Source organism: Rhinoraja longicauda, chromosome 10, assembly GCF_053455715.1.
Source record: "Rhinoraja longicauda isolate Sanriku21f chromosome 10, sRhiLon1.1, whole genome shotgun sequence".
NCBI classification, from domain to species: Eukaryota; Metazoa; Chordata; class Chondrichthyes; order Rajiformes; family Arhynchobatidae; genus Rhinoraja; species Rhinoraja longicauda.
In genome coordinates, this window is record NC_135962.1 from 54296456 (window position 1) to 54324329 (window position 27874).

General features: G+C 42.2%; 1 protein-coding gene across 2 annotated transcripts; it reads left to right on the forward strand.

The window, feature by feature from the left end:
- On the forward strand, nucleotides 1-27840 carry entpd5a (ectonucleoside triphosphate diphosphohydrolase 5a). Of its 2 annotated transcripts, none has more exons than XM_078406890.1 (14): nucleotides 1-97; nucleotides 8012-8309; nucleotides 8923-8999; nucleotides 9942-10085; nucleotides 13474-13549; nucleotides 15978-16013; nucleotides 17474-17562; nucleotides 18703-18782; nucleotides 20771-20832; nucleotides 22087-22188; nucleotides 22311-22451; nucleotides 22532-22588; nucleotides 24832-24947; nucleotides 26247-27840. In XM_078406890.1, the coding sequence occupies exons 2-14, from the start codon at nucleotides 8084-8086 to the stop codon at nucleotides 26331-26333; spliced, it is 1293 nt and encodes a 430-aa protein (XP_078263016.1). In that variant the 5' UTR covers nucleotides 1-97; nucleotides 8012-8083; the 3' UTR covers nucleotides 26334-27840. The 2 variants fall into 2 exon arrangements, with proteins under 2 accessions (XP_078263016.1, XP_078263017.1); XM_078406891.1 differs by having other exon boundaries at nucleotides 22090-22188.
- The last annotated feature ends 34 nt before the right edge of the window (nucleotides 27841-27874 follow it).

The following is a 27874-nucleotide window of genomic DNA, read 5'->3' on the forward strand; positions in this document are numbered from 1 at the left end:
GGTGGGGGGGGGGAGAGCGAGGTCGCGCGTTCACCCGGCGGCGCGGTGGAGCCGGCGTTGGAGCTGGAGTCGGTCAGACGGACGGACGGGCTGGAGGGTGAGTGAGTGAATGAGTGATTGGCCGCGATTGTCGTCCTGACAGCGGGTTGCTGGTGATCTGCGCCGACCATCGGGCCGGTCTGGTCTGGCCTGCCTGCCTGCCTGGGTCTGAAGATCACCCATTCTTTCTCTCCAGAGATGCCGCCTGTCCCCGCTGAGTTACTCCGGCATTTTGTGTCTTTATCTTCAGTGTAAACCAGCACCTGCAGTTCCTTCCTACACACACTAACAACAATTCTACATCTCCATGAGAATCGTCTGCTTTGATTTGTCGTTGTCACACCTTACCCTGCCATATCTCTAATCTCCTACGCCCCTGACCCTTGGCTAGATGGTTGGTTGGTCCAACTGCCATTATATGTATATTCCATGTATATTCCATTATATGTATATTCCATGTATATTGTATATGAATATACATGTATATGTATATTCCATTATATGTATATTCCATTCACTGAAATTCAATGTTATGCCTCTGTCGTTATATGTTGGAAGGAACTGCAGATGCTGGTTTACACACTGAAGACAGACACAAAATGCTGGAGTAACTCAGCGGGTCAGGCGGCATCTTTGGAGGGAAGGAATGGGTGAAGTTTCGGGTCGAGACCCTTCTTCAGACTATGAGAGGGAGACTAGTTTAGTTTAGTTAGAGAGTTTAGTTTAGTTTATTGACACATGCACTAAGGTACAGTGAAAAGCTTTATGGAAGGGTAAGGTGTGAAGATGTCAGAGCAAAGCAGGCGATGATCAAGGAAATGTTGAATGGTTCATTGTTGCCTGAGGGGACGGTGACAACGAGGCATACAGTCAGGAGAATTAATTAGGAGGACAGTGAAACTAGGTGGAGAAATAGGGTGGGGGAGGAACTGAGAGAGAGGTTACTTGAAGTTGAAGAAATCAAATTTATACCGCAGGGTTGTAAGTTGTCCAAACCCAAGCGAAGCGACACCGGCCACAAGTGTCATCTGAACCCCTGCTCTCTCTGTGGCCCAGGGAGCTGTGCCAAACTTTTGTCATCTGATCTGAGCTGACAAGGCTGCCTCTACCATGCTGAGGGTTTTACTTTCCCTGTCATTTTCCCCTTTAATCGCGTGATTTATTTTAGAAGTTTTATCTTGCTGCGTTGTACATTTTCTTCCCTGCTTATATTTCACTCCTAAGATTGCAGCTTGTCTAACTATCAAACAATTCTCTTCTTATGGTAGATGCAGTGAGCCTGAAAAGTCCAGGTTCAGGAGCAGCTTCTTCCCTACAGCTATTAAACCTCCAAATAATCTCTCAACTACGTAGACCTGGGGGCATCGGTTTTGTCCTTTTTTTTACTATGTTTATGTTCTGTTGAGCTGCTGCAAGTAAGAATTTCATTGTTCTGTCTGTGACATATGACTATAAAACATTCTTAATCTTTGATGTAAACTGCAACTGCTGGAAATCTGAAATAAAAAACAGGTCTTTTTTCCACAGTTGCTGCCTAACCTGCTGAGTTTTTCCAGCAGGTTCTGTTTTTATTTTTAAAGACGGTTTAGATTTAAGGTGGGGGGAAAAGATTTAATAAGAACCTGAGGGGAAACTTTTTCACACAAAGGGTGGTGGGTGTAAGGAATGAGCTGCCGTAGGAGGTAGGTGAGGCAGGTACCACGCAGCGTTTAAGAAACATTTAGACAGGTATATGGATAGGAATGATTTTGAGGGATATGGCCCAAATTCGGCCAGGTGGGACTAGTGTAGATGGGGCATGTTGGTCGGTATGGGCAAGTGGGCCGAAGGGCCTGTGTTTCCACTCTGTTTGACTCTATGACCCGTGAACTTCTTAAAATTGTTCTCAAAAGGAGGTGGGAAAAGCAAAGTTAGGTAGCTCCATTCACTGAAATTCAATGTTATGCCTGCATATACAGTATTCTTTATCCCACAGCAAATAGAATCCATCATTACCTTTTAAGTAAGGGACAGGATATGAAAACAAGCATGGACAGAGAAATTGGATTTGTTTCTTATTGGATGCTGGCTTGCTCCAGTGTTGTAAAATGGGGAAAGAAAGGTTCCCATGGGAAGACATTCAGATATGTCATTTATTGTGTAATATGAACAATGTTTGAATCCACTTTCCCTGCCCAGAGGGATGTTAGTTTTAGAAAGGACGTGATCTTCCTAAACCTGTGTGTGCAATTTTTAAACAATGATGTTGAGTTTTCTTTAATTATTTGACAAACATACTTGTTATTCATTTACAAATGGCACTGTCAAATGTTTAATATAATTTAAGGGAAGTGACTCATACGGCTGCGCCCTAATAATTTGCTGAATAGTCCAACAAAATCAGTTGATCAGTTATAAGACACAAAGTGCTGGAGTAGTTCAGCGAGTCAGGCCACATCACTGGAGAACAAGGATAGGTGACATTTCAGATCGGAACACTTCTTCAGAACTTCCTCAAACTCCAGGGAAGCTGCCTGACCTGCTGATTTACTCCAGCATTTTATGTCTTCTTTTGTAAAACACAGAGTGGCAGGTACATGAAACAAGCTGCCAGATGAAGTGGTAAAGGTTGGTACAATTACAAAGGCAATAGATATATGGATACGAAAGGTTTAGATGGATATAGGCCAATTTCAGGCCAATAGGACTAGCTCGTGAGCACCTTGGTTACATTGAACATTGTATTGTGTACATTGTCGTATTGTGAGCAATTTTGGGCCCCATATCTGAGGGTTAACATATCAAGATCAAGATCAAGATAGCTTTATTTGTCATCCAATATTGGACGAAATTCGGTCACCCACAGTCCAACAATAAAAGCATTAAATAGGCATTCAAATTACACAACCCCAAAACCCCCAAAACACAGTCCAACAATAAAAGCATTAAATGAGTGTTTGAGGGCACTGGGCCTGTACTCGCTGGAGTTTAGAAGATTGAGGGGGGGGGGACCTCATTGAAACTTACCAAATAGGCCTGGATAGAGTGGATGTGGAGAGGATGTTTCCACTAGTGGGAGAGTCTAGGACCAGAGGTCAACCTTAGAAGGCAGAAAAATGGGGTTAGGAGGGAGATAGATCAGTCATGGGCCAAATGGCCTTATTCTGCTCCTATTACTCATTAACATGAACATTGAGCAGTATTCTGGGCAATGGACTTGTCCACCAAGTTTTAGCCTGATGTCTTCATTGCAATTAACTTGTAATTACTGCTTTGAGCAATAATCTGGAATTGCAAGAATAAACTATAATGTATTTGGCAAATTGTATTTTATAGTTGTTCGTTAATGAGAATTAAGTCCTTTCTGTGCTTGAAAAAATTGACACGGAAATCTGTAGGAGTAAAGTATTCTGATTTAGAAGTAATGAATTTTCAGAACTTTGCTTTTGAAGGGGAGGGGGGGGGGGTAGTTAGGCTCTGAGGGTGGATTAGCATTTTATATTGTAAAAGGCTCATCTGCTCAGATAAGATTAAATTGCTGTTATTTGAGCAAGGAAGGGAGAGCTACTGAAGGAACTCAGCTGGTCGTGCAGCGCCTGGTGAGGGAAATGGACATGTTCATAAGTTCTGGGAGCAGAATTGGACGATTTGGCCCATCAAGTCTACTTCAATCATGGCAGATGTATATATCTTTCCCTCTCGACCCCATTCTCCTGCCATCTCCCCATAACACCTGATAGTTAATGTTACGGGTTGAGGGCCTCCATCTGGACTTTATCAATTGTTGGCGTTGGTTAATTAATTATTTTAACAGATTTGTTACAACACTGAATTCTGCACATTGAATCCATGCTGGCACAAAAATGAGCAATATCAACCATCCTATTGCCCTTTGTCTCCTTTTCCCCTGCAGCCCTGTAACTTATTCTTTGTCACATAAGCACCAACGCTCCCTTTTGATTCTTTTGCCACTTGCCTACACGAGTGGGTAATTTAGAGTGACCAAATGACCTTCCAGCACATCTTTGGGATGTGGGAGGAAATCTGAGGACACAGAGAAAATCCACACAGTCAGCACCTGATGTCGGGATCGAACCCAGCTACCCGGAGCTCTGAGGCAACAGCACTCAACTGCTCCTCCTCTATTGCTATTGAGGGCGTGCAGCGTAGGTTTACTAGGTTAATTCCCGGAATGGCGGGACTGTCATATGTTGAAAGACTGGAGCGACTAGGCTTGTATACACTGGAATTTAGAAGGATGAGAGGGGATCTTATCGAAACATATAAGATTATTAAGGGGTTGGAGACGTTAGAGGCAGGAAACATATTCCCAATGTTGGGGGAGTCCAGAACAAGGGGCCACAGTTTAAGAATAAGGGGTAGGCCATTTAGAACGGAGATGAGGAAAAACATTTTCAGTCAGAGAGTTGTGAATGTGTGGAATTCTCTGCCTTAGAAGGCAGTGGAGGCCAATTCTCTGAATGCATTCAAGAGAGAGCTAGATAGAGCTCAAAGATAGCGGAGTCAGGGGGTATGGGGAGAAGTCAGGAACGGGGTACTGTTTGAGAATGATCAGCCATGATCACATTGAATGGCGGTGCTGGCTCGAAGGGCCGAATGGCCTACTCCTGCACCTATTGTCTATTGTCTACCCCGACCTTTACAATGAACCTGGTTTGTCTAAAGCTAATCTAAAAACATTTTTTAACCATTATTAAAGTTAATAACAAACGTGATAGTGTACTATAATGTATCTGTAAATGCTTTAAAACAATTTAGGTTTACCCATTTCAAACAAGTGGGATCATGGGTCACACACAGACTAAACAGTGCTGTACATAACAGTTTGTTGATCCCCAGTCATTGGGTTCAGTTATCCTGGTGTCAAGGTTCTGAACATCCCTCTCTGCTAAAGCTTGTAAACTTCCAGATTAATGCTTAAGAGAAATATATTAAAAAAATACTTGTGTAATGGCATCCACTAGCTCACCTCCTATTTAGTTAGTTTAGTCAGTTAGTTTAGTTTATTGTCACGTGTTCCAAGGTACAGTCAAAAGCTTTTGTTACGTGCTATCCAATCAGCGGAAGGACTGTACTGTTGATGATTACAATGGAGCCATTCACAGTGCACAGATACATGATAAGGGAATAACGTTTAGTGTAAGATAAAGCCAGTAAAGTCCAATCAAAGTCTGAGGGTCTCCAATGAGGTAGATAGTAGTTCAGGACTGCTCTCTGGTTGTGGTAGTAGGATGGTTCAGTTGCTTGATAACAGCTGGAGAGAAACTGTTCCTGAGTCTGGAGGTGTGCGTTTTCACACTTCTATACCTTTTGCCCGATGGGAGAGGGGAGAAGAGGAAGTGGCCAAGCTGCGACTCGTCCTTGATTATGCTGCTGGCCTTGCTGAGGCAGCGTGAGGTATAAATAGAGTATATGGAGGGGAGGTTGGTTTGTGTCTGGGCTGCGTCCACAATTTGCTGCAATCTCCCGGTACATTGTATGAGGTTTGCAGATGGGATGAGAAAATTCAAAAATGGAGAGCAGATTTGTTTGAGGGCATGGTACCATGTCAACATGTGTCTAGTGACCCAAAGACCCAAACTGACCGCATAGGTCAGAGTATTACCCAGAGTTAAGGCCAACACAATGCAGAAGGTGTAAAAAAAAAATAACAATGTAATCCTGATCTCCCAACCTAGCTCATTATGGCCCTTGCACCATAACACTCTATTGTTATAACACTATATTCTGCACCCTGGTATTTTTCGCTTTGCATTACCTGTTGTACTTGTGTATGGCCTATTTATACTAGTGGTTAGTATGATTTGACTGAATAGCTTGCAAATTAAGTTTTTCCACTGTATCTTGGGACATGTGAAAATAATTGCAATCAATTTGATCAAAGGTATTTATTCACAAAATGCTGGAGTAACTTATCCTTCCTTTGTCCCGCCCCCATGACATCAGTCTGAAGAAGGTTCTCGACCCGAAACATCACCCATTCCTTCTCTCCTGAAATGCTGCCTGACCTGCTGAGTTACTCCAGCATTTTGTGAATAAATACCTTTGATTTGTACCAGCATCTGCAGTTATTTTCTTACGCAATCAATTTGATGGTCATATTGAATTGTAAAAAGAGTATATTTGACCCATCAGCTCCTAGCGAAGCAGTCTCATCGTCCCATTTTCTCCCATTCCTTCCCCTTAACCCTTTCCTATCCAATTCCCTCTTGAATGTACTGATTGCCTCTGTTCCCACCAGCATGTGGGTCTCACCCACCCCACTGCAAACTAACACGTCAAACTCTTGGGGATAACCGGGTACCTTTAGATTTTATTCCAAGGTTGCTTCTGTGTTGGGTGTTCTTGATATTGTCAGAAGATTGCAAAAGATTAGGTCAAATTATCCTGTATAACTTTTAATTTGTGGGGGTGGTGTGCTCGGCAACTAGTTTGTAAAGTAAACATGTTTAAGGTATGCTGATCATTGGGATGGCATTGGATTGTAATCATAGTGTCTAATCAAATAATCTTGCACTTCTTTAGTTTGGTGATGATCCAGGCAAATACATTTTTGCAAGTTGAACAAGTTTAAATTATGCAGCTCTTAAGCACAGCAAGACAGAATTCTTAAAAATAACCAAAAAAAAACCACAAAATGCTTGAGTAACTCAGTGGGCTAGGTAGCATCTCTGGAGAACATGAATGGTAACGTTTTGGATCAGGGCCCTTCTTTGGACTAAAGAGGGGCCTTGACCTGAAATGTCATCCATCGATTCTGAAGAAGGGTCCTGACCTGAAACATCACCCATCCATGTTCTTCAGACATGCCACCTGACCTGGTTTAGGTTCTCCAGCACTTTGTCTTTTTTTTCATGTAAATGAGCATCTGCGGTTCCCTGTGTCTGTGGACAGTCATTCAAAACCCAGTTGGATTATTGAATACAGTTACTCTACTTAATAAGTAGATATGTGGTGCAATATGTGGAAGCATAGACTTCAAGGTGTTTGTTGCTGCACTGAGAGTTCTGTTAGAAAAGGCCTCAGGAGATCTCTCAGACACACACACAAAAGCATTAGGAAAAGATAGCTGTGGAAAACCAGGATATTAGTGAAATTGAATTCAAAGAATCCAAGGAGATAGTTGTATAAGGGCTGGTGTCAATCCTAGCATAAAAGAGGTGGTTTTGGTGGTTTTTGAAAGCAAGTAATCAGAGTGTACTTTGTTGAGGTTACTTAGCATATCAACTGCCCCGTGGTTCTGGACTCCCCCAACATGTTCCCAATGTTGGGGGAGTCCAGAACCAGGGGGCACAGTCTAAGAATAAAGGGGAGGCCATTTAAAACAGGCGAGAAGAAACGTTTTCACCCAGAGAGTTGTGAATTTGTGGAATTCTCTGCCAAAGAAGGCAGTGGAGGCCAATTCACTGGATGAATTTAAAAGAGAGTTAGATACAGCTCTAAGGGCTAGTGGAATCAAGGGATATGGGGAGAAGGCAGGCACAGGTTACTGATTGTAGATGATCAGTCATGATCACAATGAATGGCGGTGCTGGCTCGAAAGGCCAAATGGCCTCCTCCTACACCTATTTTCTATGTTTCTATGTTTCTAAGCATTCTGGTACAATGTTAATTTTTGAAGAAGACTCTGCCTGGGGAACTAGACACAAAATGCAGGAGTAACAACAGATCAGGCAGCATCTCTGGAGAAAATGAGTAGGTGACATTTTAAGTCAGAACCCTTGCCTGAGGAGCTGCTGATTATTGGACTATAAGACAATAGACATTAGACAATAGGTGCAGGAGTAGGCCATTCGGCCCTTCGAGCCAGCACCACCATTCACTGTGATCATGGCTGATCATCTGGCCATCTTTATTCAATCCCTTCTGGCCATCTTTATGCAAAGTCCGAGTATAGGAGGAGGCTGGAACGTTTTGCTCATGAGAGCAAATGTTTTGCTAAACAAATGTTTTGCTAAACTTGTATTTCCAGATTTATAAAGTCAGATTAAATTCCAGAAGTGATCTCCACCTCCAATACTGCAGTGTACTCCACCATAGAAAGATGGAATCCTTAAGAAAGCTCTTGGTTCTGCTGTTCCTTGTGTTCTTGGCTTGCATTTCATCGTCAGAAGTCGATATTCACTTGGATTATACAATTGGAAATCAGGACATTTTGCCTTCAAGATCAAGATCTGGAAATCTATCCGACGTGTGTTATGGAATTGTATTTGATGCTGGAAGCACAGGGACACGCATACACGTCTACACTTTTGTACAGAAGAATCCTGGTGAGTACAGTTTATGCATACAATATAATGATCTTATTTTGACTTCGTCTTCATAATTTTTAATTTCATTTAGTTGAATCTGCTCGTATTTAATGCTGGCAATTGGCCTCGCTTGTAGTATCCAACAAATTAAGAGCTCTGTTGTTTGTCGTAGATATTAATTATTTTGGATGAGAATATAGGTAGTAAAATTTGTGAGTTTTCAGATGACACCAAAATTGGTGGTGTAGTGGACCGAGAAGTAGGATGCAGACAAATTGGGAAACTGGGTAATGGAACGGCAGATGGAAACAGCAGACAATGTGGGACAAAGGGCTTGTATCTACAGAATGTTGTCTAAATTTGACTTTATTATTAAATTATATTTTGAACGGTATGGTAGGCAGAATGGAGTGATTATAACCTTTTGTGCCCTTGATTAAATATAAAATAGAGTTGCTAATATATTTTTTAACTGCATAAGTTGCCCCATTCTAATACATTAAACTGCCTGAGCAATGTGATAACATTTAGAGACAACTCTTCTTGTTGGATATTTGAAATAAGGCTTCCTCTTAAACAAAATATTCACTATATTGTACAAATTAGTAACACGTATTTTTCTTTTAAACAGAACCCCCTCAATTGTTCAATGAAGTCTTTGAATCAGTAAAACCTGGTCTCTCCGCTTATGTAGATGACCCTGAAAAGGTGGGTACTGCATTTCTTCACAGGGAATCTAAATTATTTATGTGTAGGAAGGAACTGCAGATGCTGGTTTACACCGAAGATAGGCGCAAAATGCTGGAGTAACTCAGCAGGACAGGCAGCATCTCTGAAGAGAAGGAATGGATGACATTTCGGGTTGAGTCTGAAGAAGGGCCTCGACCCAAAACTTCACCCATTCCTTCTGTCCAGTGAAGCTGCCTGTCCCGCTGAGTTACTCCAGCACTTTGGGTCTATCTCAATTATTTAGTTGTCTTGCAAGTCATAACCAGGTTTGGGTGTTTACAGTAAAATTGAAATCGCCACAATGAAGACATATTTCAAATATTATTCTTCAGAATGCTGGATTACTTGTTTGGAGAATTTCAATTATGCAACTTAATTAGACAGATTGCTCTACACACCTACACACGAGCTGATGCTGTGCCTTTTAATCATTGCACGCAAGAGGCAGAGTTCCAAGAGATATCAGTGCATTGGTGCAAGTTTGTTCTTGTTCTCTTTCATTTTGCCTTGTTTTGCTTCCGAGGAATTAGGCAGGTGGAGGAAAACAATCCTTTAGTCCTATTTGATATCTAATCTGTGGGCAGAATTGTAAAAACCAGTTCACAATCTCTTGGAATTTAACCCGTGGCCACAGATACGCAAGTCTAGCTTGATGACCATTGACCCATCTGGCGTTTCTGTCATCGTCTTGTACATGACTACATTTTAACACGTTACAAACAACTTTGGCTCTGCACAATGCCTTTTATATTATCAAACAGTGGCACCATTATTGGCAAACTGTGTGTTGTAACAGGGCTTTACTTGTTATGCTAGTTTGAATAAATTTCTCTGCCTCGGATGCTAGCTCTGGCACTCAAATTACTTGTGCAGAACAGGCAGAAAAAGGAATGTTGTATAAAGCAATGTGATGTGTTTTAGGGCGCAGAGACTGTGCGTGGACTGCTGAACGTGGCAAAGGAGGCAATACCTTCAACACACTGGTACACTACCCCAGTGGTACTCAAAGCCACTGCAGGACTACGACTACTTCCCAAGCAGAAAGCACAAGCTTTGCTGTTGGAGGTAAGATCTTGTAACACGCGTGGTGTTGTAGAAAATCATCAATACTGATACACTATTTTCTTATGATTACATTGGGAGGAGAATATCTGGTATCCTGGGTCGCTCCGCCTGGCATTCAGTTTACAGGTTTACAAGGGTCTTGACCTAAAACATCACCTATTCCTTTACAATACAATACAATACAATACAATACAATACAATACAAAACATTATATCTTTATTGTCATTGTACAGGGGTACAACGAGATTGGGAATGCGCCTCCCATACGATGCAATAATTTAGTTAGCTAGTCAGTATTAATTTAAACAACAACAACCCAATGAAACAAATTGTAACAGTTTTAAGACAGAATAAAGTGCAAGTAGATCTGTGCCGGATCACTGTGCGTTGTGACCATCCGGCTCAGCATAGCAGCTATGGCCCTGGGGATGAAGCTGTTCCTGAGTCTGGAGGTGCGAGCGTAGAAGGCCTTGTATCGTCTGCCTGATGGAAGGAGTTCGAACAGACTGTTGCAGTGGTGTGAAGAGTCTTTGTGGATGCTGGTGGCTTTTCTGAGGCATCGTGTGTTTTAGATGCCCTCCAAGGCTGGTAGCTGTGTTCCGATGGTCCTCTGAGCTCTATGGACTACCCGCTGTAGAGCTTTCCTTTCTGCCTCCGTGCAGCTGAGGTACCACACAGGGATGCCATGTGTTAGGATGCTCTCTATGGTGCAGCGGTAGAAGGTCGTCAGCAGCTGTTGGGGTAGACCAGACTTCTTCAGTGTTCTTAGGTAGAACAGTCGTTGCTATGCCTTCTTGACCAGTGCAACGGTGTTATTGGACCATGTCAGATCCTCCGAAATGTGAGTGCCCAGAAACTTGAAGCTGGACGCTCTCTCCACACTGTCCCCGTTGATAAAGATCGGGGCGTATTCCCCGTTATGTGACCTACGGAAGTTGATGATCAGCTCCTTGGTCTTGGTGGTATTTAGGGACAGGTTGTTATCAGAGCACCAGTCCGCCAGGTTCTGCACCTCCGCTCTGTATTTTGTTTCATCCAGAGATGCTGCCTGACCCGCTGAGTTACTTGAGCTTTTTGTGTCCATCTACAAGCTAGGCAACTGGCTTTTCCACAGTGTGGTTGGGGGAAGGAGGAGCAGGAGGGATATGGGGGAGAGTTGGAATGTGGCGGGAGGAGGAGGAGCAGTGGGGGGAATGAACGGTATTTGAATGTGACATCCACATGTTTTTCCATCTAATTGTAAGATGAAGAAGTTTGCAGATGATGCAAAATTGATCGTTTGACTGTGAGAAGGAGAGCTTCTAGAAGGAGAGCACGAGACTGCAGGAGGATATGGATAGTTTAAATTGGACAGAAAGAATGGCAAATTTTCATAGACACCAAATGGGATCAGCACAGAGGTACAGTTGCTGCCTTGCAGCGCCAGAGACCCGGGTTCAATCCTAACTGCAGGTGCTGTCTGTATGGAGTTTGTACGTTCTCCCCATGACCTGCGTGGGTTTACTCCAGGCGCTCCGGGTTTCTCCCACACTCCAAAGATGTACAAGGTTGTAGGTTAATTGGCTTCGTTCAAATTTGTAAATTGTTCCTGGTGGTGTAGAATAGTGCTGGTGCATGTGATGTTCGGTGGTCAGCGCGAACTCGGTGGGCTGAAGGGCCTGTTTCTGCACTATATTTCTAAAGTCTAAAGACAGAGGGTAGTGGGGGAAGGGTGTTATTCTGACTGATCTGTGATCAATGGTATTCCACAGGTTTAGTGCTGGGACCTCTGTTTATAATATATACAAATAATTTGATTGAAAATATAGGTGACCTGATTAGCAAGTTTGCAGACATGCAAAACTTGGTGGAATTGTGTTTGGTAATGAAGATTATCAAAGCATACCAGTGGTACAGATTAGTTGGAAATCTGGGGCAGATGGAGTTTAATCTAGATAAGTGTGAGGTGATGACTTTAGGGAGGTTAAATGCAACAGGAAAGTATATAATAAATGGCGGGACCCTTAGTACTGAGAAACAAGAGATCGCAGATTCATGAGCAAAAAAAACAAAATCCTGAGGATATTGGCAAAAAACAAAGTGCTAGAGGAACTCGGTGGGTTAGGCAGCATCTGTGAAGGGAGTGGACAGGCAATTTTAGGTCAGGATCCTTTTTCAGACTGATAGGCCCTTAAGACCATTGATGTACAGCAGGACTTGGGGTCCAAATCCAGAGCTCCCTAAATGTGGCCTCATAAGTGGATAGGATGGTAAAGCAGGAATATGGCGTGTTTGCCTTCATCATTGGGGGCATTGAGTCCAAAAGTTGGCAAGTCACATTGCAGCTGTATAGAATTTTGGTTGCACCACATTTGGAGTATCGTGCCCAGCTCTGTGTAGGAAGTACGCGGAGGTCTCGGTGAGGGCGTAGAAGAGGTTCAGCAGGATTTGCTTGAACTGGAGTGCATTTGTTATACATTTGCTATATAACAAACCTGGATTGTTTTTAATTGAGTGCAGAAGGCTGAGGTGCGGTCTGGCAGAGGTAAATAAATTATGAAAGGCATGAATGGTATAGATTTTATTTTTTCCTCAAGATGGAAATATTAAATACTTAAGAGCTTAGGTTTTAAATGAGAGGGGGCAAATTTAAGAGAGATTTTCTGCTCATGGCTTTTATGCAGGGTGGTAGGTGCCTAGAACATGCTGCCAAGGGAAGTGGGAGAAACTATGTCTGAGATGTATTTTGGCATCCTGGTTAGCACACACTTCTTGGGCTGAAAGGTCTGTTGCTATGTTGTACTGTTATATGTTCTATACTATAATGGGTACGGTGAAGCAGTACTGGGTGTGTCCGTGAAGAGTTTTAGACAAATCCTGGATTAAGCTGGAGAGTTATTTTCCATCCGCTACCAATATGATGGTTGGAACGGCAACATAAAGTCAGGCTGTTATGAAGCACAGAAATGGGGCCTTTGGCCCACTACATCCATGCTGACCCCTTCGCCCATCTACTTTGCCCTTTGACCATCTACCTATTTGCCTGCGTTAGGAACGTAACCTACTATGCCCTGCCTATTTAGGTGTCTCTCAAACATAGCGATTGTGTTTGATTTCCCCCCCCACCATTCCAGACTCTCTGAGAATAAAAAAGCTCTCCCTTCAATTCTCAGTTAAAACGTGTTCATCTCACTCTAAACCTATCGCCTCAGGTTTTTCATGCTGCCACCAAGGGAACATAAATGGGAAGTAAGGGGAACCAATAGATCGACGCTAGTGTTTAAGTGTCATATGCTCCGACAGTGGAACTTGTAGCAGCAAAATAAAGAAATAAGAGAAGTGAAACAACATAAAGAAACAATAATCATGTAAAATCTAAACGTTCTGATGTGTGCTTTCTCAATCTAGATCAAGGAACTTTTTGAGGATTCTCCCTTTCTGGTGCCAGATGACTGTGTTAGTATCATGAATGGTACATACGAAGGTTGGTGCCAAATTTAATACTTTTTTGTTTCTCTGCAGCTGAAAATTGTATCTATCCCTGGGGTTAATGATGAAAAGTAAGCTACTTTCTGCTGAATCAAATGAAATGGAAAGAGTATCTTGTGATTCCATGAGGCTGTATAAAGTTAGTAAAGGGGGCAATAACAATACTGCATAATGATATTCACCTACAAACTTTGTCGTTGTTGAAATTACATCTGATATATTGAGATTTGCCTCCACAATGATCATGACGTCCGCTTCATCTCTCGTCATGTCTTCAGCTCGATGTTAATCTTTACTTCATTTATCTTCTGGGAAGCAACTTGGCATGATGTCATTGTAATGACAAATTGGTATAATGGCACTTTCAAGGATTGGACCATGGCCAATTTTTTTCTTATTCTTTGACATAGTTTACCTTACTTTATTGTCTTCTCTCCGGAGATGCTGCCTGTTCCGCTGAGTTACTCCAGCATTTTGTGTCTATCTTCGGTGTAAACCAGCATCTGCAGTTCCTTCCCACACACTGCTGTAATTCCTGATATCCATCTCGACTGCGTATGATGGTGCAAGAGGTGTAGGAAAATAACTGCAGATGCTGGTACAAATCGAAGGTATTTATTTCACAAAATGCTGGAGTAACTCAGCAGGTCAGGCAGCATCTCAGGAGAGAAGGAATGGGTGACGTTTCGGGTCGAGACCCTTCTTCAAACTTCAGGTGCAGGAGGTGGTCAGTGATTTTCCTTTGCTGAGGTTGGTTTATGGTTGTACAGGTCAGTTCAAGAATCCGATTGTCGTAGGATAGTAGCTGTTTCTGAACCTGTTGATGGAGGACGTCAGACGTCTGTCTGTACATCCTACCTGATAGTTGCAGCGAGAAGAGGGCATGGGCTGGATGGTGGGATCCTCGATGATAGATGCCACCATCTTGAGGCAGCACCTCATGTAAATGCTCTCAATGGTGGAGAGGGCTGTGCCTATAATGCATGTCACCATGGTTTACTTGGAAAGCCAAGTGCATTGACCATATAAAAGCTGTCCTTCTGTTCCTATTGATTGTTTTGATTACTTTGTTTCTGAAAAGGATCTTGGAATGGACTCCACAAAGTACTGGCTTTGAAATTGGATCAGATGACTGTTGGAGCTGTATTTTTTTTTAAATGTATGGTATGAGTTTAGGAGCAGGGAGGTTCTGCTGCAGTTGTACAGGGCCTTGGTGAGACCGCACCTGGAGTATTGTGTGCAGTTTTGGGCTCCTAATCTGAGGAAAGTCGTTCTTGCCTTAGAGGGAGTACAGAGAAGGTTCACTAGATTGATTCCTGGGATGGCGGGACTTTCATATGAAGAAAGACTGGATAGACTAGGCTTGTACTCGCTGGAATTTAGAAGACTGAGGGGGGATCTTATAGAAACATATAAAATTCTTAAGGGGTTGGAGAGGCTAGATGCGGGAAGATTGTTCCCGATGTTGGGGGAGTCCAGAACCAGGGGTCACAGCTTAAGGATAAGGGGGAAGTCTTTTAGGACCGAGATGAGAAAACATTTCTTCACACAGAGAGTGGTGAGTCTGTGGAATTCTCTGCCACAGAAGGTAGTTGAGGCCAGTTCATTGGCTATATTTAAGAGGGAGTTAGATTTGGCCCTTTTTGCTAAAGGGATCAGGGGGTATGGAGAGAAGGTAGGTACAGGTTACTGAGCTGGATGATCAGCCATGATCATATTGAATGGCGGTGCAGGCTCGAAGGGCCGAATGGCCTACTCCTGCACCTATTTTCTATGTTTCTATGTTTTCTATGTATCATATAGCACAGAAGCTTGAAGGAACAATTCCATTGTCCCACTCTGCAAATCTCCATTTCTTAACAACTATCCAACACCTTTTGAGAGTGAACAGTTCGAATAGTTCCCACCAACCTTTCTGGCCTACATTCTAGATAATTAAATTGTGGATGAAATGAAAGGTCATTTTCCCCTCTTCCCCAATTCCCCACCCCTAACATTTTTGTTGATCACCTTTTTTGAAATTGTTGGTATTTGTACCCGGAAAGGAAGATGACCAAAAATTCCAGTGGGGCAAGTATCGAAAGAAATCTTCAACCGGATAAAGAATAAACTAAACATACTTGATAATCATGTTATTTGTTTTATAAGTACTGCAGCAAGGTTAACAGCTTGTTCAAGGCTCGTAAAGTTATGGCTGTGTGAGGAAAGAGTACAGAGTTAACTTTAATGTTAACATTAACATTTAACGAGTGTTAAATGTTAACATTTAACATTTGTTAAAATTGTATCCAGGCAATGAACCTAAACAAAAGACTAAACTGGCAGGGCTTTATGTTCTTTGATTTGACTGCTCTTTATAAAACACCTAAACTGAAAATGTTGCTATTGATGATGATTGTTCCATTTTGTTTTTATATTCGCAGGAATTTTCGCCTGGATCACAATAAACTTCCTGACTGGTACGTTGATAATTTATTTTATGTTCCTCTTGCCACCATCAAGATATAATTATTTTATTTCTTGGAATTTCTTTTTACAAAATGCTTTAGCTTTTCTTTTTTTCTGTAGCATGTTTAGGTTCACAATTCATATCCAGAAATCCATGGAATGTTTCAATCTTTCTTGATTTAGTCTGAACAAAAAATGCAAACCATTGTATTGGCATTTGGCAAAGGTGTTGTCAAACTGTCAGCTTTGAGGACCATGTGATTCTTGTTAAATAATTAATTCCATATAATTATATAAACTATATATCAAGGTACAATAACAGCATTTAAAAGACATTTGGACAGGTAGATGGAAGGGAAAGGTCGAATGGGATGTGAGCCAAACATGGGCAAATGGACTAGCTTACTTGGGGCATCTTGGTCCGAATGGATGTTGGGCTGAAGGGCCTGTTTCTGCACTGTATGATTCTATAAAGTAATGCTTGGTTTCTAACTCGTAATTCTTGATTCAACTGTGAAATAGGAAAAGCTTTCCGCAGGCCAAAACAGGAAAAGTATTCTTTAGGCTATAGAGTACAGTGTGGAAACAAACTCTTCAGCCATCGGAGTCCGCGCCAACCCGTAATCACCCCATACATAGAAACACCCAAAATAGGTGCAGGAGTAGGCCATTCGGCCCTTTGAGCCAGCACCGCCATTCAATATGATCATGGTTGATCATCCAAAATCAGTACTTTGTCCCTGCTTTCTCCCCATATCCCTTGATTCTATAGGTAGACACAAAATGCTAGAGTATCTCAGCATGACAGGCAGCATCTCTGGAGAGAAGGAATGGGTGACGTTTCGGGTTGAGACCCTTTCTCAGACTCACTTGATTCCGTTAGCCCTATGAGCTATATCTAACACTCTCTTGAATACATCCATTTAATTGGACTCCACTGCCTTCTGTGGCAGAGAATTCTACAGATTCACAACTCCCTTACTGAAAAAGCTTTGCCTCATCTCAGTCCTAAATGGCCTACCCCTTATTCTTAAACTGGAAATACACAAGCACTATCCTACACATTAGGGACAATATACAATTTTTACTGAAGCCAATTATCTTAGGAACCTATACGTCTTTGGAATATGGGAGGAAACCGGAGCACTTGGAGAAAACCTCTGCAGTCATAGGGAGAACGTACAAACTCTGTACAGGCAGTCAGGATTGAACCGGATCTCTGGCGCTGTAAGGCAGCAACTCTACCGCTGTGCCACCCGGACAAGAATTATGTATCAATTAGTTGAGTCAGTCTCTCAACAACTTTGTGAAACCCGTTTGCCTTTTAATTTTACACCCACAGTGGGGAGGGGTTAATTTGAACGGTCCATTCGGCCGATGAGCCAAGTAGCCTCTATTTCCAAAGTATGAAAGTGATGAAAAAGGTTTCTAACAGAATAGGAATGTGACTTTCTTTACATGCAATTTATAGGTCACTTGTACAGTACAAATGAGAGCAGTGTTGGAATCCTGGACCTGGGAGGTGCTTCCACACAGATCACATTCCTTCCTCAAGCTGAGGTAAGTAAAATACCAAATACTTGAATCAATCTGAAGTTGAACTTGTTGCAACTAATGTTGAATAACATCCCTTTCCCCACCCCATTTGTTTAAAAACACACCCACCTCTTTCTCTATCATCTATCATCAGGGTGCGGGGGAAGAACATGCCAATTAATACCTGATGTGACGCACATTTACAGTTGCTGAAATGTATAGCACACGCAATTTAATGGACAGCAGACATCGCCGGTACAATAGAAAATCAAGCAAGCTATTTATTCCTGGAGTCTCTTGCCTTATTCAATAAAATTGCATTTGATTGGTCACCTGACTCCATTCACCTAGCTTTGCCTTTGCTTCCTTGATGTCTGCTTAACCAAAGATAATTAAAAATCTCAGAATAGGAAGAAACTAAAACTTGCCATTTGCAGAAGAAAATTATGGAATTGTACCTCAATCTATGTATTTCCTGATATCGCACTTGGGACGGCACAGTGGCGTAGCGGTAGAGTTGCTGCCTTACAGCGCTTGCAACGCCGGAGACCGGGTTCGATCCCGACTACGGGCGTCGTCTGTACGGAGTTTGTACATTCTCCCTGTGACCTGCATGGGTTTTCTCCGAGATCTTCGGTTTCCTCCCACACTCCAAAGACGTACAGGTTTGTAGGTAAATTGGCTTGGTAAATGTAAAAATTGCCCCTCGTGTGTGTAGGATAGTGTTAATTTAAAAATATATATATTTTTAGAGATACAGCGCAGAAACAGGCCGTTCGGCCCACCGGGTCCGCGCCGCCCAGCAATCCCCGCACACTAACACTATCCTACACCCACTAGGGACAATTTTTACATTTGCCCAGCCAATTAACCTACATACCTGTACGTCTTTGGAGTGTGGGAGGAAACTGAAGATCTCGGAGAAAACCCACGCAGGTCACGGGGAGAATGTACAAACTCCGTACAGACGGCGCCTGTAGTCAGGATCGAACCTGAGTCTTCGGCGCTGCATTCGCTGTAAGGCAGCAACTCTACCGCTGTGCCGCCCACGGCACATGCGGGGATCACTGGTCGGCATAGGCCCGGTGGGCCGAAGGGCCAGTTTCCGCTCTGTATCTCTTAAACTAAACTAAAACATGTGGTTCGTCTTTTTCAATCTTGCAGAGTACACTTCACGCTGCTCCTGAAGACTATATCAGTTCCTTTGAAATGTTTAACAATTCCTACAAACTCTACAGCCACAGGTCTGTCTTTTAATACCAAACTTTTAATCGTCCTTACTGTAAAGATACCATTGATGATTATTTAGTGTTAAGTACACTATATTTGTTGAAGAAAATTGATCGAGTTTCTAATTCATGGCAAATTCAATATTTGTTTGTGAGGTAATCTAGTTAAAGGTTTATTGAGTGAATTGTCTGATACGTCATATCTTTGAATTTAATTCAATCTTTATTCCTAAAGGTAAAAGATTTAGTCAAGGTATTAATTCATGAGAACAGTGCCATTGTTGTCGTCTGTGTAGGTTTTTAACAAAGATTGCAGGCTGATCCAAGTGAGAATGACAAATTGGATCTAAAATTTGCTCAGTGGCACACAGCAAAACAAAGAAATGGTTATTGGGTGCTTTCATGACGAGAAGACTATTTCCAGTGGAGTTGCACTGGGCTCAGTACTCCCTATCCAGCTGTTTGTAACGCATGTTCGTGATCTAGTCCTCAATGTAGGAAACGTGAAAACATAGAAACATAGAAAATAGGTGCAGGAGTAGGCCATTCGGCCCTTGGAGCCTGCACCGCCATTCAATATGATCAAGGCTGATCATCCAACTCAGTATCCCGTACCTGTCTTCTCTCCATACCCCCTGATCCCTTTAGCCACAAGGGCCACATCTAACTCCCTCTTAAATATAGCCAATGAACTGGCCTCAACTACCTTCTGTGGCAGAGAATTCCACAGACTCACCACTCTCTGTGTGAAGAAATGTTTTCTCATCTCGGTCCTAAAAGACTTCCCCCTTATCCTTAAGCTGTGACCCCTGGTTCTGGACTTCCCCAACATCGGGAACAATCTTCCCGCATCTAGCCTCTCCAACCCCTTAAGAATTTTATATGTTAAAATTAAAATTAAAACGTTTGCAAATGATACAAAAATTGGCCATATGATTACCAACGAGTAAAGCAGGAAGATGCTAAAAGATGCAGGGTTTAGTTTTCACCATCATTGAAGTTCCAAATCCTTCTTGAGGCAGTAAACACTTGCCACGTCCTCCTTTTGCCTTTGCCTCCAGGGATATTTTGTTTGCGCAAATAACCATCCCATTTTACACCAGGGACTGAACACTGAAGTTTCTGCCAGCAAGCTCTTCTCCATACAATAGGGTGGGTTTATTTGTTGAGCCTCTTGTTGGGGGCACCACCAGTTCATTTACAGCTAGACTGCTAAAGTACGACCAGGTTAATTGCTCCTTCTCGACAAGTACACACTGAAACCCTTGTTTTTGGGTCTCAGATATTTAATGCAGTCAGCATTTTGAAAGACAGTATTTTTATTTGCTTTTGTCTTGAGATAACATTGTATGTCTGACCAGTTTTGGTCTCCTAATTTGAGGAAAAACATTCTTACAATTTGAGGGAGTGCAGCGTAGGTTCACGAGGTTAATTCCCGTGATGGCGGGACTGTCATTCGATGAAAAACAGCGACTGGGCTTGTATTCACTGGAATTTAGAAGGTATAGAGGGGATTTTATAGAAACATATAAGATTATTAAGGGATTGGACACGCTAGATGCAGGTAACATGTTCCCGATGTTGTGGGAAGTCCAGAACCAGGGGCCACAGTTTAAGAATAAGGGGTAGGCCATTTAGAACTGAGATGAGGAAAAACTTTTTCACCCAGAGAGTTGTGAATTTGTGGAATTCTCTGCCTCGGAAGGCAGTGGAGACCGATTCACTGGATGCATTCAAAAGAGAGTTAGATAGAGCTCAGGGCTAGCGGAATCAAAGGATATGGGGAGAAGGCAGGAACGGGGTACTGATTGTGGATGATCAGCCATGATCACGTTGAATGGCGGTGCTGGCTCGAAGGGCCGAATGGCCTACTCCTGCTCCTGTTGTCTATGTATCTATATGTAATGTTTCTTTAAATATACTGTTGCAACTATTTTATTGCTCTCAATAATCTTTAAGATTTTTTTAAAGATTCTGACGTTTTCTACCTTCTTGGCTAATAGTTATTTGGGCCTTGGATTGAAAGTAGCAAGGCAGGCGGTACTGGGAGCATTGGAAGCTAAAGGTAAGCACTGTCTAATTTTCAATGTTAAAGATTTTTTGACTGTACAACTTAATGAAATACATCAGACTTCTTCCCTGGATCAATTGTCTTTGAACAGGGTTCTGGAGAAGAGGAGATTATATAACTCCTGATAACGTAATTTAATGTGCCGGCTCCCAGTGGTCTAGAATTTAAACCCTTTTACACCACAGAGAAGAATCCTTGCTTTGGAGACAATATAAGGACTGCTGGACATTTGTTTCAATGTTATGTCATGAATATAACAAAGCCTGAACCAGGCTCTGCCCAGGACAGGATGGCCCTGCAGAGAGTAGTGCGTTCGGCAGAACGCACCATGGGAACTACACTCATCCCCCTGCAGGACCTATACATCAGGAGGTGCAGATCCAGAGCAAGCAAGATCATGAGGGACCCCTGCCACCCCAGTAACGGACTGTTCCAGATGCTACGATCAGGCAAACGCCTCCGATGTCACGCTGCGAAAACGGAGAGGATGAGACGGAGCTTCTTCCCACAGGCCATCAGGACTGTCAACTTTTATAACCCCAGAGACTAAATTTTTGGCGACACTAATAGTAACTTATTAACTTTATTTATATGCTGTAACTGTAATTCTTTTTTGTGCACAACCCGCAGGCATTGCCACTTTCATTTCACTGCACAGTATGTGTATGTGACAAATAAATTTGACTTGACTTGACTTGAGGCAGGTCCTGATGGTGTTGATCACAAGAATTGTTTCCCCATCCCCCTACCCATCAGGAGGGAAGTGAATCTGTAATAAAAGGCGGTACGGTGGCACAGCGGTAGAGTTACTGCCTTATCGCACCAGAGACCCGGGCCCGATCCGGACTACGGGTGCTGTCTATACGGAGTTTGTGTGTTCTCCCCATGACCTGCGTGGGTTTTCTCCGGGAGCTCTGGTTTCCTCCCACCCTTCAATGACGCACATGTTTGTAAGCTAATGGGCTTTGTTAAAGATTATAAATTGTCCCTAGTGTGGCGGTTAGTGTCAGTGTACGAGGATCGTTGGTCTTGCACGGACTTGGTGGGCTGATGGGTCTGTTTCCCGCTGCAACTCCAAACAAACAAATAAGGCGGGACTGTGAAGGAAGAAGCAGTGTGTCGTTTGCACATGATGATCAATAATAAGAGACCCACCAACATGGGGGCTTTTAAAATCTGCAACATCTTCACTACGTACCTTTCATCTCTTTTAAGTAAAATTGTTCTGAAAGCCGTTCTTCCTCTCAGCAGATGCGACCAAAAGATACAGAAGTTCATGTTTACCACCGTTCCTGAAGGCTGAATGGAAATTCAGTGGTGTCAACTACAAGTTTGGTGGAATTAAGGATGGTAAGGAACGTTTAACCTGTCGACTCTTGAGTAGAGGAACAAAAAAGTACTATTTGTGGTAAAATGTAACCTCCCTCTTACTTAGGCAGCCTGTGTAAATAGAATCATGTTTGTCATCTCAGTTCCCTCCAGCTACCAATCCTGCTACAAGGAAGTCATTAAGGTGGTAGGGAAGAAGCTCGATCAGCAAGATGAAATCAAGAAACGTTGTTTTTACGCTTTCTCCTATTACTACGATCGAGCAGTGGATGCGGGAATAATTGGTGAGCAAGGAAAACATTTTCTTAGTCCTTCTGCACAGTTTTTAGAAACCAGTGTCGATGATCTTTTTGTTTTGTTTTAGATCACGAAAAAGGCGGAGTAGTACTTGTGAAGGATTTTGAATTAAAAGCAGAGGAAGGTAACCATATTTAATCTCTGAATTTGGAATATTCTTTCATAGCCTGATAAGTGTCCCGACCTGAAACATTGGATTGAGAAGTGCTCCAGAGATGCTGCCCGACCTACTGAGTTACTCCAGCACCTTGCGTATTATTCTTTGATAGTAGTTTGGCAGAAGATTTGCAATCTGGCACCTTACACCCCATGTTGGCAACAAGTAAGACAAGATGGGTTGAAGGGCCTGTTTCTGTCCTTTATGACTCTGTGTTTGCTATCTATCTTTGCTTTAAAAATATCCACTGACTTGGCCTCCTCAGCCTTCTGTGGCAAAGAATTCCACAGATTCACCACCCTCTGACTAAATTAATTTCTCCTCATGTCCTTCCAAAAAGAACATCCATTAATCCTGAGGCTATGACCTCCAGTCCTAGATTCTCCCACTAGTGGAAACATCCTCTCCACATTCACTCTATCCAAGCATTTCACTATTCTGTACGTTTCAATGAGGTCCCCCCTCATTCTTCTAAACTCCAGCGAGTACAGGCCCAGTGCTGACAAACGCTCATCATAGGTTAACCTACTCATTCTTGGGATACAGTGCAGATAGACATGAAATGCTGGAGTAACTCAGCGGGTCAGGCAGCATCTCTGGAGAAAAAGGATGGGTGATGTTTCGGGTTGAGATCCCGTAGTGCATTTGATTATAGGGGAAGTGCACAAAGCAATGAAGTTGGACATTTTAAAGGTAGAGAGCTAAATAAGGCGAGAGTCCATGTGCACAGACCCCTGAAGATGGATCTCAGGTTTCATGGTGGAAGCAGATATAATAGCAATGTTTAAGAGGCATGTAAGACATGCACATGAACAGGTTAAAAAAAGAGGTGGGATGTAATATAAAAGTAGGGTCATTGTTGTCACTGCAGAGGGGTTGGTAAAACCAACTCTGACATATTGTGGAGAGTTTTGGACTCAACATTTAGGGGTGGGAAGTGTTTGTATTGAAAGCACAGACGGTACATTGGACTGATGCCTGGGATTGAAGGGTGGTTGAACAGGTTATGCCAATATTTGCAATTGTTTAGAAAATGCAAAGCAAACTTTTTGAAACATCTAGCGCCTGAGGGAACTTGACGAGGTGATTGCTGAATTCTCTTTCTGGTGGACTTAACGTTAGAAGACAGTGTTTCTGAATAATAAGTGCCTATTCAAGACCAAGGTGCAGATTTTCTCAGTGTGAATCTTTTGAATCGTCTATTTCAGAGCCAAAGGCTGAATGATTAGAAAATTAAAGGCAAAAGTAGACAGATGTTTCATGCAACGGGAGACTAGGATTACAAGGTACAGGCAAGAAGATGTTGAGGCCATGATCTGATAAGCCCAACTTTTATTGAATGGTATTGATCATTTTTATTGAAAATGAAACTAATTTGAGGGTAACTCCACGAAAAACTTGAAACATTGCATTTGATGCTTTGGAAATATTAGGTAACCTTTGCTGTTCACTTATTCTGCAAGGACATTGAAGAGATATGAAGGTACAACAATCAGGAAACAACTGTATGCTTGATTCTAGGATTTTGATAGGATTTCTAGGATTCTCCAAAACGTGCGGAATAGTGATAAGCTTGGATAGAGTGGATGTGGGAGGATGTTTCCACGAGTGGGAGAGTCTAGGACTAGAGGTCGTAGCCTCAGAATTAAAGGACGTTCTTTTAGGAAGGAGATGAGGAGGAATTTCTTTAGTCAGAGGGTGGTGAATCTGTGGAATTCTTTGCCATTGCAGGCTGTGGAGGCCATGAGTGGATATATATGAGGCAGAGATAGATAGATTCTTGATTAGTACGGGTGTCAGAGGTTGTGGGGAGAAGGCAGGAGAATGGGGTTAGGAGGGAAAGATAGATCAGCCATGATTGAATGGTGGAGTAGACTTGATGGGCTGAATGGCCTAATTCTGCTCCGATCACTTACGAACTTATAGGAGAAAGCCAGACAATGGATGTGAAAAAAAGGATATGCTGTTAGAAGGGATATACATTTGGTTTAAGAGATGAGGTACACATTGGGCAGTTAGAGCTAATGGTCCTCTTTCATTCTTTACGTTGTACGTTACCATGAAAATGTAGGTGTTAAAGCACAGGGAGGGTGACCACCTGTGACATGCGTTACATCTGTGATATTTTATACATCGTCACTCTGAAGGATCTCAAGTAAAATTGAATCTTGTTAACCTGTGGTCTTTATTATGGTCCCTTTGTATTGCAGTATGTGAAGCCCTCAATGAGGTAACGACAGGCAGTCCTTTCCTATGCATGGACCTAACATATATCACTACCTTACTCAAGGAAGGGTTTGGATTCAACGATGACACAAAACTCCACGTAAGCATAGCACTTACTTTGGGTTTCTTTATGTTTTAGTCAATGCAAAAAAGTTATCGAACGTTACAATGAGGTTTATTTCACTGTTGGGCACACCAAATGCAGACCAGGCCTATGAACAAAGCAGAGAGATGGATAGTCATGTAACTTGACATATAAACTGTCAGCTCAGACAGAAGTAAATTGATGATTTCTGTCTCAAGTGTGTATTGCCAAGCGAAAATGGATGTCATCTTGGGAATTTCACCTGTTATATTCACCCATTTTCAAAGCCTGTATTTTTTTTTAATGAGTCACCGCATGAAAACAGGCCCTTCGGCCACTCGAGTCCGCACCAACTGACAATCACCCTGTACACTAGTTCTATCCTGCACATTAGGGACAATTTACAGAAGCCAATTGACCTACAAACCTGCACGTCTTTGGAATGTGGGAGAAAACCCATGCATTCACAGCGAGAAGGTGCAGATTCCGTACAGACAGCACCCGTAGTCAGGATCAAATCTGTGTCTCTGATGCTGTAAGGCAGCAACACTACCACCGCACCACTGTGCCACCTTTGCAGGGCTTCATGTATACTTAAACAAAATAGAAGTCACCCTGGAAATTTCAATATAGAGTTTAGTTCACTTATGAACCTGTTGGTTTTCTAAATAACCAATTGATGGCAGCTCTTTCTTTTCAATTTTGCCCCAAGTGAGGCTAATTGAAAAGAAAGAGCCAACTTTGGTGCGGCACGGTGGCGCAGCGGTAGAGTTGCTGCCTTACAGCGCCAGAGTTCGATCCTGACCACGGGTGCTGACTGTGCGAAGTTTGCACGTTCTCCCCGTGACCAGAGTGGGTTTTCTCCAGGATCTCCAGTTTCCTCCCACACTCCAAACACGAACAGGGTTGTAGGTTAATTGGCTTGGGATAATTGTAAATTTTCCCTAGTGTGTGTAGGACAGCATTAGTGTGCGGGGATCTCTGGTCGGCGGGGACTCGGTGGTTCGAAGGTCCTGTTTCCGCTCTTCATCTCTAAACTAAATTGTTCCATTTACTCCCACTCAGGATAATGGGTATATGGGAGAAGCTACATACCATAACGGCACTTAAAGACATTTGGGCAGGTCTACGGGGTAGGAAACGTTTAGAGGGATATGCCGTGGTGAGACAAGGGCATAGATGGGCAACCCTCGTCAGTATGAACAAGTTGAGCCAAAGGGCCTATTTCCATGCTGTATGACTCTATAAAGTGACCTTGTTGTGAATGGAGGTTTATGTTGCGATAACATTCTCATCCGTTGCTATTATTTTCAGCTGATCAAGAAAGTGAATGATATTGAAACCAGCTGGGCCCTGGGAGCAGCGTTCCAATTCATCCAGTCACTGAAGACTGCACCCTGAATTGAAGAAAATTCCTATTAATGCCATATTTCTGGAGCCACTGATGCACATAATTGCGTTGCTACTTGAAAGCGGTTTACACTTGCCAAGCCATGGAGGAAGTAATTATAATTGCACGCACTGAAAATAAACCAGAGGGGAGGGTTCTCTTGGCTATGTCCTCTCCCGTTGATTCATAAGGAAGATGTGGGATAAAAGGTTATTTTTTCATCACCCTTCGAAAACGATTGCAAAAATAAAAGCACAGAAGTTCATGGACTTGGAAAAACAACAGGTGATACGGATGGATAACCTTGTCCTAAAATACTGCATTGTGATCATTTATTCAAAACTCTGCTCTCGTATTGTATTTCAGGGAACAAGCTTTGAGTTTTCAGTTAAAAAAAATAATAGTAATACTCCAACAGGAAATCAAGAAAATAAAGCTGTGTTCCTTTAATGTTGAAAAATGGCATTGACACCAAACTTGGATCAATTCTAAATTATTTTTTTTGAAAGAAGCTCCTTCTTTAATGTTTTTAATCGTTTAAAATGTTAAAAGGCAATGATTGTTAAACTTTCCCCTTGAACCAGTTTTGTCTCTCCCAGCAGATGAAAGGAGTGCAGAGGCAGAGGCTTAATTTACCTATGAAGAATAGGAGAACCAGGCTTAACTTTACCTGTGAACAATAGGAGAATGCTGCCCTATCAGTCTTGGATGTTTACTAACAATATTAATTTGCTGCCCAGAATTTAATTCAAGTTGCACACTTGCACGTTTGGTCTGCCTCGGGAGAGGAGGGCTGAGGAGAAGCAGAGAAGAATAGGATTGAGGATGGAATCTCCCTTCCTCTGATATCATCAATATTGATACTTCGATCGTAGTTTTACGTGACCTATCTGTCGGCCTCCACAAATAAATTTAAATGCAACCTCTTGAATTTCATGGAAGGTACAAAATGGAGTTCCCTGGGTACACAGAGGGAACAATATCCTGCCTTAATTAGACCAAACCTACACATTGACTCGTACAATAAACAACACCACTATTTTTTCTTTTGAGGTATCTGGTTGCTGATTTATGATTCTATAACAGTGACACTGGAAAGACCAAATCATCTTTTTCTGCCACGTGGCAATTGAACTGTTTCTTTGCCCTTTGAATGAGAGTTCATCCATTTAATTTATAATCTAGTGGGGGATAACTACTTGTACCCTCTACTTAGCAACATGCCTCTTAAGTTTAAAACTAATCTGTTTACGACTAAGTACGGCTCGGTTCTAGAAATCATTTTTTTGCAGAAACAAGTGACTGCTATATATGAATTTCTTGCAACTGCACCTGATCTCTAAATCCCCCAAAATTCCTGAATTCATTCTAGCTCCTGTGAAACAAAATACTTATTTTTTTAAATAATGTTTATTGCACTTAACTTTGGCTGTAATTAGTATTTTGTACAAAAATTCACTTGGAATTATTGCAAATTTTAAAAGAAAGTAACTTGAGTCATGTAAATTCAGTTTATTATTGAATGTTTTGTATCAAAATTCAATTTTTTGAA